This window comes from Erpetoichthys calabaricus, chromosome 11 (genome assembly GCF_900747795.2).
Source record: "Erpetoichthys calabaricus chromosome 11, fErpCal1.3, whole genome shotgun sequence".
Lineage (NCBI taxonomy): Eukaryota > Metazoa > Chordata > Cladistia > Polypteriformes > Polypteridae > Erpetoichthys > Erpetoichthys calabaricus.
The window spans coordinates 14,753,774-14,769,482 of record NC_041404.2 but is presented as its reverse complement, the minus strand read 5'-3'; the positions used below and the strand labels follow the sequence as shown (position 1 = coordinate 14,769,482).

Genomic DNA, 15,709 nt, shown 5'->3' with positions numbered 1-15,709 from the left:
AGGGAGCATAAAGATTGGACTCTGGAGCAATGGAAGAAGGTCATGTGGTCTGATGAGTCCAGATTTACCCTGTTCCAGAGTGATGGGCGCTCAGGGTAAGAAGAGAGGCAGATGAAGTGATACACCCATCATGCAAGATCTTAGTGAAAAATTAATGCAACACTGGATGGAACTAAATCTTGTGACATTGCAGAAGCTTATTGAAACAATGCCACAGCGAATGCGTGCCGTAATCAAAGCTAAAGGCGGTCCAACGAAATATTAGAGTGCGTGACCTTTTTTTTTGGTGGCGACTTTTATTTTGGCCAGGCAGTGTACAATGATAAGCAATAATACTGCAAAGTCCACTCAGACAGTGCTTGAGCTACAGATTGAACACAAGTCATTGAACCCACGATGGAGAAGCCATAAACACTACACCATCACACTATTCTATTCATATTTTACCACTGCAAAATTTGATATTATTATAAAATATGATTTTAAATTCACTTTAACATGTTTAATATCTTGGCAACATAGCATTAAGCTAATGTTTCATGTCAGATTTATGCCAAAAGTCTTGTTTTCTCATCAGTGTACTTGAATTATCTAGTGATGTATCAGAAAACAGATGGAATTAGATAGTCTCCATGGAAAACACATCTGATATAAAGTATACAAATAACAGACCAACAAGTTTAGGTTCTCCCGCGGTGAAGGGTAGCTAAGTGCCTGCGATGGTCTGATAGCTGGCCTCCTTCCTTACACCTAATGCTGCTGTGATAGGCACCAGCTGTCTGTGACCCTGACTGGTGAAGTTTCAGGATACTGGTAAAAATGGATGGATATCAGTTACATTGGGTTTGTGTATAACAGGATGGAAATTAGCAAAAGCAACACTGGACTGTTGGTGCTGATTAAGCAAAATGTAAACACAAAAATCATTTCCAGCATTTCTCATTCATTTGGGCATTGCTGTCAAGTATACCTAGATGCATGGACAATATGCCATTGTAATATGCATACCTAATTTGCGCCTTGGGTTAAGAACCTAAATTGCTCTAGCATAATAAGCAAATATGGAATGGTGCCCAATGATGAACTGACCATATTGCATCTTCTAGTGTTTACCGAGATGGGTTGCCACTCCTTACAGCTCCTCTCAAGCTAAAGTGTTTTTAGATAATGCTTAGACGGGCACTCAACATTCTTTTGGAAGTGAATTTGATATTACAAGGAGCTGCCTTTCCCATGCCGCAGTACAAAGCTGTGACATTGCATTAATTTCATTTTACATCAGTTGCTGGAATTTTCAGCCTGTCATTTTAATAAAACCTGATACTCTAGGAGATTTACTTCTGAAACAGAGTGAGGTCATTGAGTGTATAAAGAGAACAGCTGCTCTCTTAACATTTCAGCATTTCCCAAAGACTAGGACCATGAGTCCCCAGCTGTACCCATAGCAGCAGGTCTGATTAAATCCATGTGGGTAGGCAGAACAGACAGAGAGAAAAGTGAATGATACACTCCTCCAATCAGCTATCTGTCCATTTTAAACCAGCATTCATCACCCATTTACAAGCTCCCCCTCTTTACTGTCTAAGCTCACTGGCAGCGTGACCTCTAGAGCTTGCAGGAGGGCTCTTCTCAGAGCTCAGCATCTAGTATTCTACCCTAACAAGCAGCCTGAGAATGAAATGTCACAAAGCACTCAGACCTTTTCCCACCCTGCATCATTCAGACAGGATGCACCCTCACTGTAGAAAGACAAGTGCCAAATGCAGCAAGTACACTCTTCCAGGAATACTGGCACAGGAACTGTGACAGCAAACCCATAGTATGTTATCAGGTCAATATATCTTTGAAGGGCCTTACTGTAAAACATGGAAGCAACCACCTGAGTTAGACTCTCCTGCCCAGCTACTGAATTAAACATTACAAACCTTTTTTTCTGGCCTGAGAAATTATGTCAGCTGCACTTTTGCTCATAACTTTTGTGATGTAGAGAGGGCAGTTGGTTTGGCTTGCAATGGTGATTGCCCGGAAGACAGCTTCTGCCTCAAGCTGTCATGGAGAAGGAAAAAAAAAACACAAAACAATCAACAGTTTTACTGAAGAATGAAGAAAAATAACATGATAAGCCTAAACCTTTAAAAAATATTTATATAGTTCATATATGTACAAGATCATTAATCAGTTAAACCATAACAGTCAAAAGAAGAAGATATTTTACAAACATTCACGTGTATACAGTATATAAAGGGGTTAAGAGCAATTATTCACTGATGATATTTCTCTAACAACAAGTTTGAATTTGGCTGTAAATATAACATTACTGAACATACATTGTAATGACTAGTGGGTGTGGGAATTATTGGAGGGGCTCTTTGTAATTTTACACTCAAAACAATAAGAACATTTTAGCTGATGTAGAACATGGGGGGCTAAATCAGTTAAAATATTTCACTGCCTTTTACATTTTTGACCCTTGTGATGGACGACCGGCTACAGACTCCGGTCGCCACCCCCAGGCCGCTAGGAGGAGCCCTCCGGACAGCATGATGGTGCCCCGAGTTCCAGCAGGGCCTCATGGACTTTGTAGTGTATATACACAGCCCTGCTGGATACCTTGGGGACCACCGGGAGTCACTGTAGGGGGGATAGTGGGCTCTTGTGTGCCCTATAACCTGGGAGTGCGTCAGCATCACGTGACCGGAAGGAACGACGTGCTCCCGGGGTGAAGAAAAGGACTGTTTACCCTGACCCGGAAGGAATACAGACTTGTGGGTTTTGCCAGGAACCACTTCCGGGTCAGGGGATATAAAAGGACTATGGGAAAGCCCAGACACTGAGCTGAGCTGGGTGGAAGGGTGGCAACGCGTCTGGGAGTGGAGGATTGGTATTTGTTTATAGGAATTATTATTATTTGAGTATTGTGGAGTGGAGGGTGCTTTGTGCACATAATTGTCTAAATAAAAGTAATATTTGGACTTTTACCTTAAACTGTCACACCCTGCTCACTTAGCAGCTGGTTTACTCTACTTTTAAAGTTAAACTAATGATATCCCGTGTATCTTCCCCAACCCACCACCTGTATATGTATATCAATGAAATTTGGAGAACAATCATCTCCAGACAGTGAAAGAAAAGAAGAAAAGACTTGCAGTAAATGTTTTCAGATGTAAACTATAAAATCAGTCCATGTAAGTTCAGCAAAAAAAAGTAAAAATGTATTTATAAAACGCCTATCTCAGACAAAACTCAAAATGAGCTGGACAATAAAACATAAAATAAAATGAAATATTAAAACAAAATACAGAGCAATGAGAATACAAAAACACCGACAGATGACAGCGCTGGTCCAAATAAACAGACGCGTTAGATCAGCTCTGAGTTTTATATCGCAGTAACCTTATTGCCAGAAGACATTAAAATGTACACCTTTAAGTCAGACCCACCACCCAAACCTAATCTTAAATTGGGCATTGGAATTCTGTAGGTGGGCACTAGTCCATATGAATTTCCAATATAAAAATCAAATTAACCCCTGTGTTGGTTCTGAGAACTATGTTAATAAAATGCTGATGTAAAAGTAATTTAAATTAACAGTAACTGACACACTAGGCAATCAAAAACTGCATTATATCAAGAGATCGGTGACACTTTGGGCATATATCATACACTCTGAAAGATAAACTAATATCAACAGAATTGACCTTCTAGTCAGATGCTAAACTAGAATTAATGAAAAAATGGCATTAAGCCCAAGCAACCAAAATAAAAGTGCAACTGGCTCACTAAGGCATTAAACACCTTGATTACAACAGCAGAAGCTACAGATTTAATTTTTCAATCAAATATTATATTAATCAAATGCTTACCCACACACTCAACACCAAAAAGGGAAGTACCAACATACATATGTATAAATAACAATGAGCAATAATAAATACCAGAACACATACACATGCAGCAATGGACAGAAAAGTGACAAAGTAGTAACTCGTCCCGCATGAAACTGCCAAGTATTTCTTCAGTATAACTTGTTTTTTGATTATCATCCATAGTCAACAGACTTGGCACATGCAATTCAGCGCAGCACTGCTTGGCTTATTCTTTGGGGCACTTGGCAGCACAAGCTGTGTTACTACTCCTTGTTAGCCAAATTCTATTTTCAATGTGCCAAACTTCTAGTGCAATATTGGATAGACAGTTGGGGTCCTTACCGTCTGTAATTAAAGGGGTAGTTTCAGGCATTGTCTAAGACGCAAAGTGCAATTTTTCAAAAATGATTTTATGATTGTTAACAATCTACACTGGCAAGTTTGGACATACACACAAGCTCCTGGTTAAGGTTAACTTTGAGCTAACTGGGTATAAAATGTAATCAAACTTGGTAGAAGTCACCAGTCGATCAGAAAGTCACCAGTTCGACTCTTTATGAAAACAAATGCTTAATGGATAGGCCTAGCAGTCTGATTGGATGGGCCTGCCCTCAATAATGCGGCTCCTTTGACTTTTGTTAATAGTTATTGTTCGCCTCTGTCCAAGTTACACAGCTTTTAGCCAAATGTTAAAAAAAAAAAAAAACAGCTTTCACATGTGCAAAATTACATCAACCTTCCATTCCTTTGTTGGAAGAAATGATACCTCGATACGCTCTGAGCTTGACCCACATCTATCATCATGCAACTGAGATGAAGTCTACAGGCCAGCTGAGCTCTCTAATTCAGGTGCTATTCACATGACACCACTTTCAATATGGCCATTCAAAACACTTACTAGAGTAATACCTTATATGACCAAGATCTGCACTCATTGTGGGTCCTCCCAGGTCCTTGCCTAAGGCTTTGTCGCATACCGCCTGACCTCTACTTGCAGCTTAGCCATCATAATGCACCTTCTGTTGATGTCTACACTCTCAGCTGCTTTGGTTTCAAGACTCAGTGAAATCTTCCACTTGATGCATGCAGCAATCAAAGGCTTTTTTATAAATCTATTTGAGATGGTAAGCATTTTTGTACTTGTACCCGGTTCATTTGCTACATATTTCTTAGTTAAAATATATGATTTGACTAAGCTTTATTTATTTATTCTTCTATTTTCTTTTTCATTAGTGTCCTTTCAATTTAAAGAATGCCTTACTCAGACAGCATAGTTAGAACCAAAAGGCTGGGCTTTCAGCCTGTATTGGTAAAAACCCCGCTATATGGTGACAGAAGTTGGGGCACAGAAAAGCAAGCTCTCCATTCCACACTTTTTTATCCACTTTGCACATTTTCACTATGGCTGTTGCTGTGAAAAGATACAGTCACCATTATACTCACTTGCCAATATAAAAGTCTCTCATGTTTATTGTAAATATATACAGAGAGCATTTACAAATGTGTGTGAAGGCACTGATGCTACACCAGATTTGAACAATCAACTTCTACACAATAAGAGGCTTACCAAGATCTACATGCAGGTGTTCTGTCCCTTTGGAATTGTTTTTTGTTTCTTCTCCTGAGGTTGGAAAGTAAGTCTAGTCAATGACACCTAGGCTACAACCTTCAAGTCTTCCGCTTGATTAAAGGCTAATAAAATTATAAATAATATTTTGTTCAGTTTTTCTGTTTGCTTATGGCACTGACTCTGGCATGTCCAGAAGACAATATTGTCCATACTCCTGCCATGATGCACACTTAAATGCACTTGTACAATTTACCTGCAGTTGTAAGACAACACTTGAGAATAGCATCTGCATTAGAATGCTGGCTGAGGAGCAGTTTGACTAAACAGTATAATGTTTTTTCACCCAATTAATCTAACTCAGCATCACAAGGCTCTAAGCTTATCCTGACAGCATCTGGCACAAGGCAGGAATCAGTGCTGGACAGAATACCAGTCAGGCCTCCATTCACAAAAAGCCAATTTAGAGATTCCAAAAAACCATAACAGGCATGTCTCGAGAAAAATTCACACACATACACAAGAACATGGAAACATCTCATACATAGTGCTGGATTTGGACCCAGGATGATACATCCATGAGGCAGTAGAGCAAAAAATGCCTCACCATGTCTCCTAGGTGAAGGAAAAACAGACTAAATACTTAACTGTCTAACATAAGCATTACAAAGGAAAAGGGGGCAGACCCACTTCACATGGAGAGCGCAGACATTCCTCATAAAAAAGATAAACTGTTATGAATGTAATAATAGACATCATTCCCATAACAATCTGACAATGCCTCCCATGTGTCCATGAAATAGAACGTGTGGAGACTGGTAGGCTTTTAAATATTGTTGAAATATAGGAAAGTTTAAAAAGAGAAGAACAGTTGCACGTGAGGAGGTACATTTGTAAACAATAAATACACTGATTAAAAATATTAAAAAGGGAACAGTATTAAATATATCTCAAAGAGAGTACTGGCAGGCTATAAGAGGGGTCTTCTTCAGAACTGACTCTGTCACTGAATAATGACTATATATTCAAAAATTAACTTTCTGGATTGACAGAATGTGTCAGACGTATTTTTATTTAGATATACTGGGATAAAAAAATAAAAGATCATATTAGCTAACAAGGAGTCAGTGGGTTTTCTCATGAAAAACATTGCACCTTACTAACAACCACCAAAAGTTCTAAAGTGAGTTTACATTTAGCTGTCTTATCATAACTGAGAATTATCAAGTAAAAGCAAACAAATAATGGATTAGAATGGTATACTACAATATGAGGTTTCCATTTTGTTTACGCAGAAATTATCAACAATCTATTTTTAAATGCATTTTTGTTTCCTCCCAGTTGATTTGTTAATGATTTATGCTGTCTTAAACTACATGGCCCCCAGTCAAACTTGCTTGCTGATTTTCAGTGCAATCTATACTTGCTGGGAGCTTCCCAAGTAATTGCAGTTTGCTTAATCCAGTCAGATTAGAGTACCAGATGGCAGCTGTGCAAGCTTTCACACGCTAACTACTTAGGAATCCTTTGTATTGTCCTGCCTTAACCACCCTTACCTCCAACATAAATGAAAGAAATCGTATAAATTATGTTACCGAAATCAAAACACATGGTTAAAAGGGCAGAAAATATTCGACAGACAGAATAAATCTGTAAAAGCAGCTGCTTTCTAGATTGAGGTATCTCAGTCATACGTTTTAGTCTCATTCAGTTTCTCTATTTTGTCATTGGGTAAGCGTGACAAAGACAACACGACATAGTTACCTCCTCTGGCCTGCTGAGTACATGGCCTTCTGGTCCTGTGATCCCCATTTCCAGCATACGGGCTTGCTCCTTGAAAGGAAAGAAACAGAAACATCTTGAAGTCATATTCTTTGCTCACAGAACAACCTAATGTTATTACAAACTGAAATATCCATATAGGTGGCCAAGGCCTCCTGCCGAAATAAATACGACTGACAGTATGATATAAAACATTTACAGTATTCAAACTGAGCCAAATGGGACATCATGGCATTTTGTGAAACAAAGTGAACACTATGGCAATAGCTGGAGAACACCAGGATGCAGCAATGCCTGTAGCGGTGCCTTTCCCAGTAGCCATTGACAAGAGGAAAACTATAAGCACATTACCTATAACTGACTCAAGTATGCAATTTTGGCAGGAAGACTAACAAAATGGCAAGATTTAGTTTTAATTGGAAATCAGGAATGCTAGCCCAGAGATGTTGTACTTTAGAGATAATGACAAGGAAAAAAAAAGGAATCCCTTTATCTATTAATCTAAATAAAATCCTGCCTACTACACCAAATTATGTGTTCTTTAAAGTTTTCATGATCTTATATAAAAAGATCCAAATTGTATTTGTTAAAACATCTGTCACAGAAAATCACCTAGTTATAATAAAATAAATAAGAAGAATTTTCAAGACTGAAAAGTGAAGTCTTTGGTTGGCTTTTTTTCTATACAGTTTGATGGTTACCAGTTTTATGTATTTTTATGATTTTTACATATTGGCGTGTATCATCTAGATAGATCTTCCTTGTTTGTTGTAACGCATTATTTTGATTGTGTTTATTGCAATTATGTATTTTTATTAATGCTGCTCTTTCTTTGCATGTTGTGCTGTTTTCCTATGTTGCTTGTGCAAATGGGACCACTCACATCTTATTTTTTTTAAGGCTAGGGACAAGCTCCTTTAGTGGTTTGTTGACATTCAAAGAGTGCACTATCATAGTTAATATTGATTTTGCTGGATTCTTGGATTATTGCTTCTGTTTTTGATTTTTTTTTATCCGGAATGCAATTTGGGACTTATCTATTCTGGGTTGCCTTTTTAGGCACAGCATATCGCATTTTTTGCCATTTTTTTCTTATATTTTGGCTTATTTTAAAATACTTTTTTATTTATAACATTTGTTGGGGTTGTCTCTCTAGTCAGAGGTTTATTGTTTCCTTTCCCTAATGAGGAATTTTTAAAATATATTTTGGGATATTTATTTCCGGACATTTAAATCCAAATCCCTTTTTGGGCCTGTATAGGCCAAAGCCTACCAGTAGATTCTGAGGTCATGATGTCTGATGTAAGGTAATTTCCGGATAGTAAAAGGAAGGCTCCAGTCTGGTTTAGGAATCTTTTTTGAGGCTTCACACCCTTTTGACATTTGGAGAACACTGATGTATAGCATGATGCAGGTTAAAAATGTGACAATTATTGATATTTACCAAAATAAAGTCTGTGCAGTGGTATCACATTGCATTACAAGCAGTATGCCGTTATAACAGAGTTAAATCTAAACCTACCCAAAATGGTACTTATAGGAGTCACTATAGTATTTATATATGCCATAAATCAGCCATATATATGTATATATATATATATAATATATATATACTGCGGTGGGTTGGCACCCTGCCCGGGATTGGTTCCTGCCTTGTGCCCTGTGTTCGGATTCAGCGGGTTGGATAATGGATGGATATATATATATATATATATATATATATATATATATATATATATAATGACCATTAAGAAAATTGTTACGACACAAATGGGTAAATGTTCAAAAGGAAAAAAATGTTACAGACGGATCATTAAGAAATTGGATGATTGGTTGAGTTTCATAAACATTTATTACAGATGTACATATAAATCTAATGAGTCTTCTACAAGAAAAAGTACCCAGCAAATGCACTACTAGTACCTGTGCAATAATGTCCCCATTTTCTGCATGGACCTGCACAATGGCCCCAAACTCTCCCAGGAAAGTGAAGATTTCATAGAGCTGAAAGAGTCAACATGTTAAGTAATTAATAAACTTTCCAAGTCACATTAATGAACAAAACAAGTAAGGTCTTTCTCACCAACAAGAAAACAAAGCAAACAAAGCAATAAACAATGTTTCCAATAAAAATCAAAATGCATCATTTTAATTTAGTTGTGCAAAAGATAGTGTGTAATCTAATTAATGGCCTATGTACAGAGGGTGTTTTCACCACTGGGGAGTGGATAGTACTGTACATTATGGACATTTTTAAAATAAAGGGGTTTCTAATTTGAGATCTGGAGCTACACTTAGCTACAAAAGTTCAGTTGTAACCTTTGTGTAAAATGGATTTCTGTGCCAGTGACACCGGAGCATTCACTGTTAGAAAAACATAGCAACAGTTCAGTGGTTTCCAGGTAGGCATTATAGTCCTAAAAGCACACAAGCAGACCACAGGTGCAAAAGCAGCCTTAGAAATGTATAGTGGCGTGGCCTAGCCTGATATTGGCAGTCCTGTTCCTGGGAATCACTGGAAAGGCTTTAGGACAAAAGTGAAAAACACACCTTGAAAGTAGTATTTGCAGTTGACATCACTGCAAGATGACACACTAAAAAGGTGCATGGGGGGGGGGGGGGGGGGGGTTAATCACTATTCACCATAATAAAATCTTAAAAACAGGGTAAACAACAAAAACATGTGTTTACCAGAGGCTGAAGCATTGTGCTCATTCCATCAAGAAGCATGCTGTGATGGCAAAATTATTGATGTCTTTGCCAAACCAAATAATGGTAAATGAAAAAAAAAAGCTTTAATTTGTTACACAAATGCAACATGATTTTTAAAAAATATTTCATATCTACCACAGTACCACACCAATTTCCTTCTTTCCTTATATCATGTGTCTTCCCCTCTCTCTGGTTTGTTTTCCTTGTTTAATTTCCCCACTCTTCTCTCAACTCCACTCCAGGGTCTTCTGGCTTTAAAGCAGCTTTTAAAGCCCATTCTAGTATCCCTGCCAAACCCATTAATATTTTCTGAACTCAATCTGTACCAAGGACAACTCTGTTTAGTGCCTCCTTGTATTCCTGCACCGATGACCTGTCCATTAGCCAGGATTTCCAGGAAGGAGCACTGTTTGAATGACAGCTTGATCCAAAACGTTCTCTACTATACTACTATTGATCCTAATAATACCGCATTAATATATAAAAGGCACTATATCACTAGCACTATATAGACTCAACTAATATTCACTATTTAAAATGACACTGACTGATTGGATGTGTAAATATTATAGTTTGATTGATTGATTTCAGTCTAAACATAAGGTTATTATACTCACTAATGGTGCCAAGAGAGTGGCGACATGTTGCATGAATGTTAGATCACGTAAGAATTTTACTGCACTCTGTAAATATGACAATAATGATCCTCTAAATCTCTGATACTATTTGTTACTTTGATTTTTACATTTATTGATCAGCACTGTAATTTCCAATAATCAACCACCTTCTTGAATAGTGTGCTCTCTAGTAAACCCCTTACCAGCTCTAAGCATCAGGTGAAGCACATAGGTTACGCATTATAATGAAAGGGGAACGGTGGGAAAAACTCTGGTACTTTTAAGAAGGAAAGAAACTACAGTGCGTTAGTGAAGGCTGTCTGAAAAGCTAAACATTTATTTAGATTTTGGTCACGTGCATGTGAATCAAGAAAAGGTTTTGACTTTTATTTCATATAAACCCCTGACACAGGGCACACTTGAACTATGAGATTTACACCTACCTCGCTGCTGGTCATCTGATAGAGGTCCTTATAGGTCATGTATACCAGGAAAGAGTTAACTCCTGCAGAAAAGGAGGCACAAGCTGTATGAGGAGGAGCACGGCACAGCACAGTGCATGTGATAATTACAGAGGCCAAATGGAATGAGTGGACGTTCCAGATATGGCTGGCTCAGAGCCGTTAAACCACATTCAAAAGGCAGAGCTGCAAACAGGGTGTAGCCACTGCTGGACCGCTTTGTCTAGAACACATAGCAATAATAAGCAAATGCTGGTTTTCCTGTAGTGATATCTTCTGTCTTTATTAGAAAGCTAACCTCACAAGTGATCTGGGAATGGGGAGGGTGTTACATGCTCCCTACTCCAGTTTAATAATTTAACAAGTTTTGATTGCATCTCAGAAGGTTTATAAAAAAAACACTGTTCATTCTTTTTTTAAGATCATGTCTTCATTTGAGTTAATTATCCACAAAGATGCTTGTCCATAAAGTAACATGAATTTACTGAAACTATCTAGCATCACTGACAGGAGTCAGGCAACCTTCAATAAAAATAGCAGGACACTATCCACAGATACAGAACTCAAACAAGTTGTTATTTCACTCTGTTAGACTTCTGAATATCAGTTTTAATTATTTAAAGACCCATTTGCATTGGCACAACACATAAACAAGGCCATAAAATTAAATGCAAGCATGTGTTTGAACGATGTAGCCAACAACAAGCAGTTTTTCACGTGGCACTGCTATCTTTTGGTTAATAGGACTTTTTTGGATACAAGTCAGCCCCTCCACAGTGTGCAAAGCTGACTTCTTACATGCGATCCACTTCTTGTCTCTCTGCAAAGCATATCCATACTACTGTATTAATCTGTGTTCTCAGGTAGCACGACTGTAACAGCTCTCAACCCACCACCACTCTGTCCATGGCTACAAACACCTTAAAATGTTATAATGCTAATTTTATTTCTTCAAAGATTCAGGCCCTCACAAAGAAGTAAACATGACATGGTGCGCCAATGTCAACCTGAAAAGCCACTGTTAACTGTCATGTGACTTATTGTAAATACGGAGCTATGTTAAGTGATTCTCCAAGTCAATATGCCGCAGCTTAAATGACTTTTCCCAGGCACCACAACCCGTCAGCAACCTCAACTAGCAATGAAGGGTGAGAAACTGCTTATCAGAGAGGGCAAAAATAAGGTCAATAAGCAGTTAGCTGGGCACAAGTGTCACTATTTCATTGGTCTAGGAGTAATATCTCATCATAGGATGGCAACTTCAACCATGGCCTACAGCTCTAAAGCACTTCTTTTATTCCTAAAAAGTTGCCCACTCATTAGGATTACATGGCATGAGTTAGTGTGTTTCTGTGTTAGGATACTGTTTACATTACCCTGTAGTGGAATAAGTGGGTTAAGAAAACTAAAGATATTATATAGTAAGTATATAATATTGTTATAAACCCTTTATTTAATTCAGCAGCTTGTTCTGGCAGAGCTAGGTACAAGGTCTGAAAACAGTCCATCGCATGATCCACTCATGCACACACCAACGCTTATGCTAGGACAAGCTGGAAGCATTAATTCACCTAACATGCATATCTCTGAGTAAGTCAGAGGAAAACTGGAGTATCACAAGGAATACCCCACAGACATTTGGAAAAACTACATACTCCATAAAGTATATTAGGGAAAATATTTCATTTACTAGCACTGTTGCAGAGTGGTTGCCCATGTCGAGTTTGTACATTGATCTGTGTATGCGTGAGTTTTCCTCCCACTCCCCATAGGAATAAATTCATTGAATAGACATTAGATACAGAAAAGAAAGAACTGAGACAATCAAAAGGTAAAATAAATCTCACATAAAGAGCAGATGATTAAATTCACTGTGATTAAGCCTTTTATAACTTGGCCACCGGGACATCACACACCACATTGCGTATACACATAGCAACACAGAGAATCATAATGACAGATGCTCAAAATGGCACTAATTATGCCACCAGAATCGGGGTAAAACATAAACATTTACGGATAAAGAAACCAGATTTACTTAAACATTGAGAGCTAACCGCTGCAGCACTTTCCCCAAACTATGCGACTCTTCAATTCCACCCGGGGGGAGTAAACATTAACATTATACAAAGATAATGTCTGTTTTTTACCTGCATTATTATCAATCATTAATTTAATATTGTTTTTTGTATCAGTAAGGTGCTGCTGGAGTATGTGAATTTCCCCTTGGGATTAATAAAGTATCTATCTATCTATCTGAAAAAAGAAAACTTAATGGAGAGACAATTGTCACAGGGCAATCACTAGAACTTGAGAACTGATATGAAACCTTTGTCTTGTGTGTTATATGCAACAATTATTTGTAGGTATATATCCTGCCGATTACACCACTTTTTTAAAAATAATTCATTCAAAAGTGTAAGAAAACCTAAGCCTGGCACTGGTGACTATACTTGTTATGGCTGCTAAAACTAGGCGTCTACCTACTGCTGTTGTATTTACTGTATCTTCAAGAGGAAATTAAAAATAACAGGATAGATGACAGGACATTTAGTGTTCCTGTCAGGTTGCGGCAGATCCCTTACCATTTGCATTCAATGTAATCCTATTTAGCAAAAACTGTGCTGGATCAGTTAATAATTCAAAGCGTATAACCACCTTTATAGGTCTTTTGACTGTGGTGGTAGCTGAAGTTCACAGTATAAATTCCAGTGTGGAAAATAGAAAATTCAAATGCCACACACTATAAAAATGTATTAAAAACCCAAGAAGCCTTCAGAGTGAATTGAAATATTATTATTAAATCAGAGATTTCAAAGTCAAATATCAATATAATTTTCAATACATTTATCAGAAAATGAGGAGGCACTGAGGCAAGAATGACTCGCAGTTTCAGCCCAAGACTAAAGGTGTCCTTTCCTTGAAGTAGGCACCAGAAAAAAATAACAAAATGTCAGATTAGAAATACAAATCTCTACTGCTCTTTGTAACTATAACTAGAGATACTGCCAATGAAAACCTGAATCTCCCTGCTCTTTAGTGTCCCAGGTTAGCCACCTACTGCATGTTCTTTGTGCCTAATGCTGTCCTTGGTATAACCCTTCTGTGATGTTTCTATCTGCATGTGACACTATTTAAATCACCATTGGTAGTTTTCAGCTCAAAGTCCCTAAACTACTTTTGATGCAAGCACTCCTTGAGGAGGATGGGATATTGATTTGTATCCAGTGTATGCCAATTTAGGTTTTAGCATTCTGTGACTTAAACGATGATTATGAGCCTACCAACATTGGACAGATGGATTAAGTAAATTACTGTGATGCAAAGAGTATAAATGTAAGGATTCTTTTTATTTTACGCAAATATTATAATAACAGTGTGAACAGCTCATTTCCTTGACAGCTCCAAAAAGGAGGGAGGTCTAATTGGGTGAAATCTTTACACCCCCACAAATGCCTGGAGCTGTGCTCTTTTTCAAGGCTGCGAAGTGTATTTTTAGCAATGACCCACTTCCTGAAACATAAACGAGATGTGTTTTCTATCTGAGGAGAAAGACGGTCAGCACGTATTGCTGATCCCTACTTTAGATAAGAAGAAAAATCACTTTATTACTCCACTGTTTAATGAGTTTAAAAATACATGCACAAGATGAACTAGGGCAAGAAACACACAACACCTTTCTCCTTGACCAGGACTTCAATCTCCTGCTTGACACTGTCATTCCAGTGAGTTATATCAAGATGTAGGGAGTAATCACAGCAGACCTTTTCATCTGCCCATTCCTTCCATCTCTCAAAAGCTTCAAGAAGACTGGCACCAGGATCTGGCACAACATGGTCAACTGAAAGGAGAGAGAAAATTTGCGATGAGAGGTTAGCATATACAGAGAACTGCAGAAAAATGTAAACAAATAAATATGAAAAACCAGTCACTCAAAGTAAGCATCGTGTGACAATGTAGGATAATTAAATTAATTAAGAAATGGAATGGATTTGTTTTGGTTTTTTTTAATTAAAACACAGTGAAATGACATATTTTATTTCAAATCTGATAGTGATGTCTGACTCTGTGGGCTAAATATCTGATACGGTTCAACAGGGTTTGTGCTGCCAGCCTAATGAGAAATGCTACTGCAACATGGAAAGACAACAGCCTGACTAGCCTTCAATTACTGCTTGACATAGCAGCAGAAGACACCCCAGATATTACTGCCATAGTTTACTCCCAGCCAGCCATATGATATTTGCATGGTGGAAATTAAATGTGCTGTTGGCAGCCTGGGAGTTTTGATACACTGATGTCATGGGATGTGTGTGATGTATGTGCCATGAGGAGGACTGCAGCCCTGCCAGGATAGACTGAGTAAGATGGCGAAAAAAAAAACAGATCTAAACAGATCAAAAAAAAAAAAAAAAATGTCTGACCTATCATGGTAGTTCCACCAGCCAGAGCTGCCTTTGACCCCTGGAAGAAGTCATCCACCGCCGTGATTCCCCTATATGGCATCTGCAGCCGCGTATGGATGTCAATGCCACCGGGTATAACCATTTTGCCATTGGCTTCTATGATCTTAACACCGCCTGGAACAATCAGGTTATCTCCAATTTGCCTGTTAAAAAAAAAGAAGCATACAACAGAGTGTGTCTTCTATCCTTATAAGGACAGTTTCAAATAAGGTAACAATCATCAAACTGCCATATGAGC

At 38.0% G+C, this 15,709-nt stretch overlaps 1 protein-coding gene and 1 long non-coding RNA gene across 3 annotated transcripts in view; both read right to left on the bottom strand.

The window, feature by feature from the left end:
- LOC127529612 (uncharacterized) overlaps window positions 1–15,709 on the bottom strand; it is a 356,389-nt gene that overhangs the window by 58,963 nt on the left and 281,717 nt on the right. The gene's annotated exons all lie outside the window — the stretch shown is intronic.
- The window catches only part of dpysl3 (dihydropyrimidinase like 3), a 126,612-nt gene that overhangs the window by 34,132 nt on the left and 76,771 nt on the right, over window positions 1–15,709 (bottom strand). For both annotated transcript variants that reach the window (XM_028812728.2, XM_028812729.2), the window contains exons 3-8: window positions 15,430–15,614; window positions 14,682–14,846; window positions 10,988–11,049; window positions 9,139–9,219; window positions 7,198–7,266; window positions 1,926–2,046 (exon numbers count right to left, since the gene is read on the bottom strand). In XM_028812728.2, the coding sequence (XP_028668561.1) occupies window positions 1,926–2,046; window positions 7,198–7,266; window positions 9,139–9,219; window positions 10,988–11,049; window positions 14,682–14,846; window positions 15,430–15,614 (683 nt within the window). The remainder of the gene's footprint in view (window positions 1–1,925; window positions 2,047–7,197; window positions 7,267–9,138; window positions 9,220–10,987; window positions 11,050–14,681; window positions 14,847–15,429; window positions 15,615–15,709) is intronic.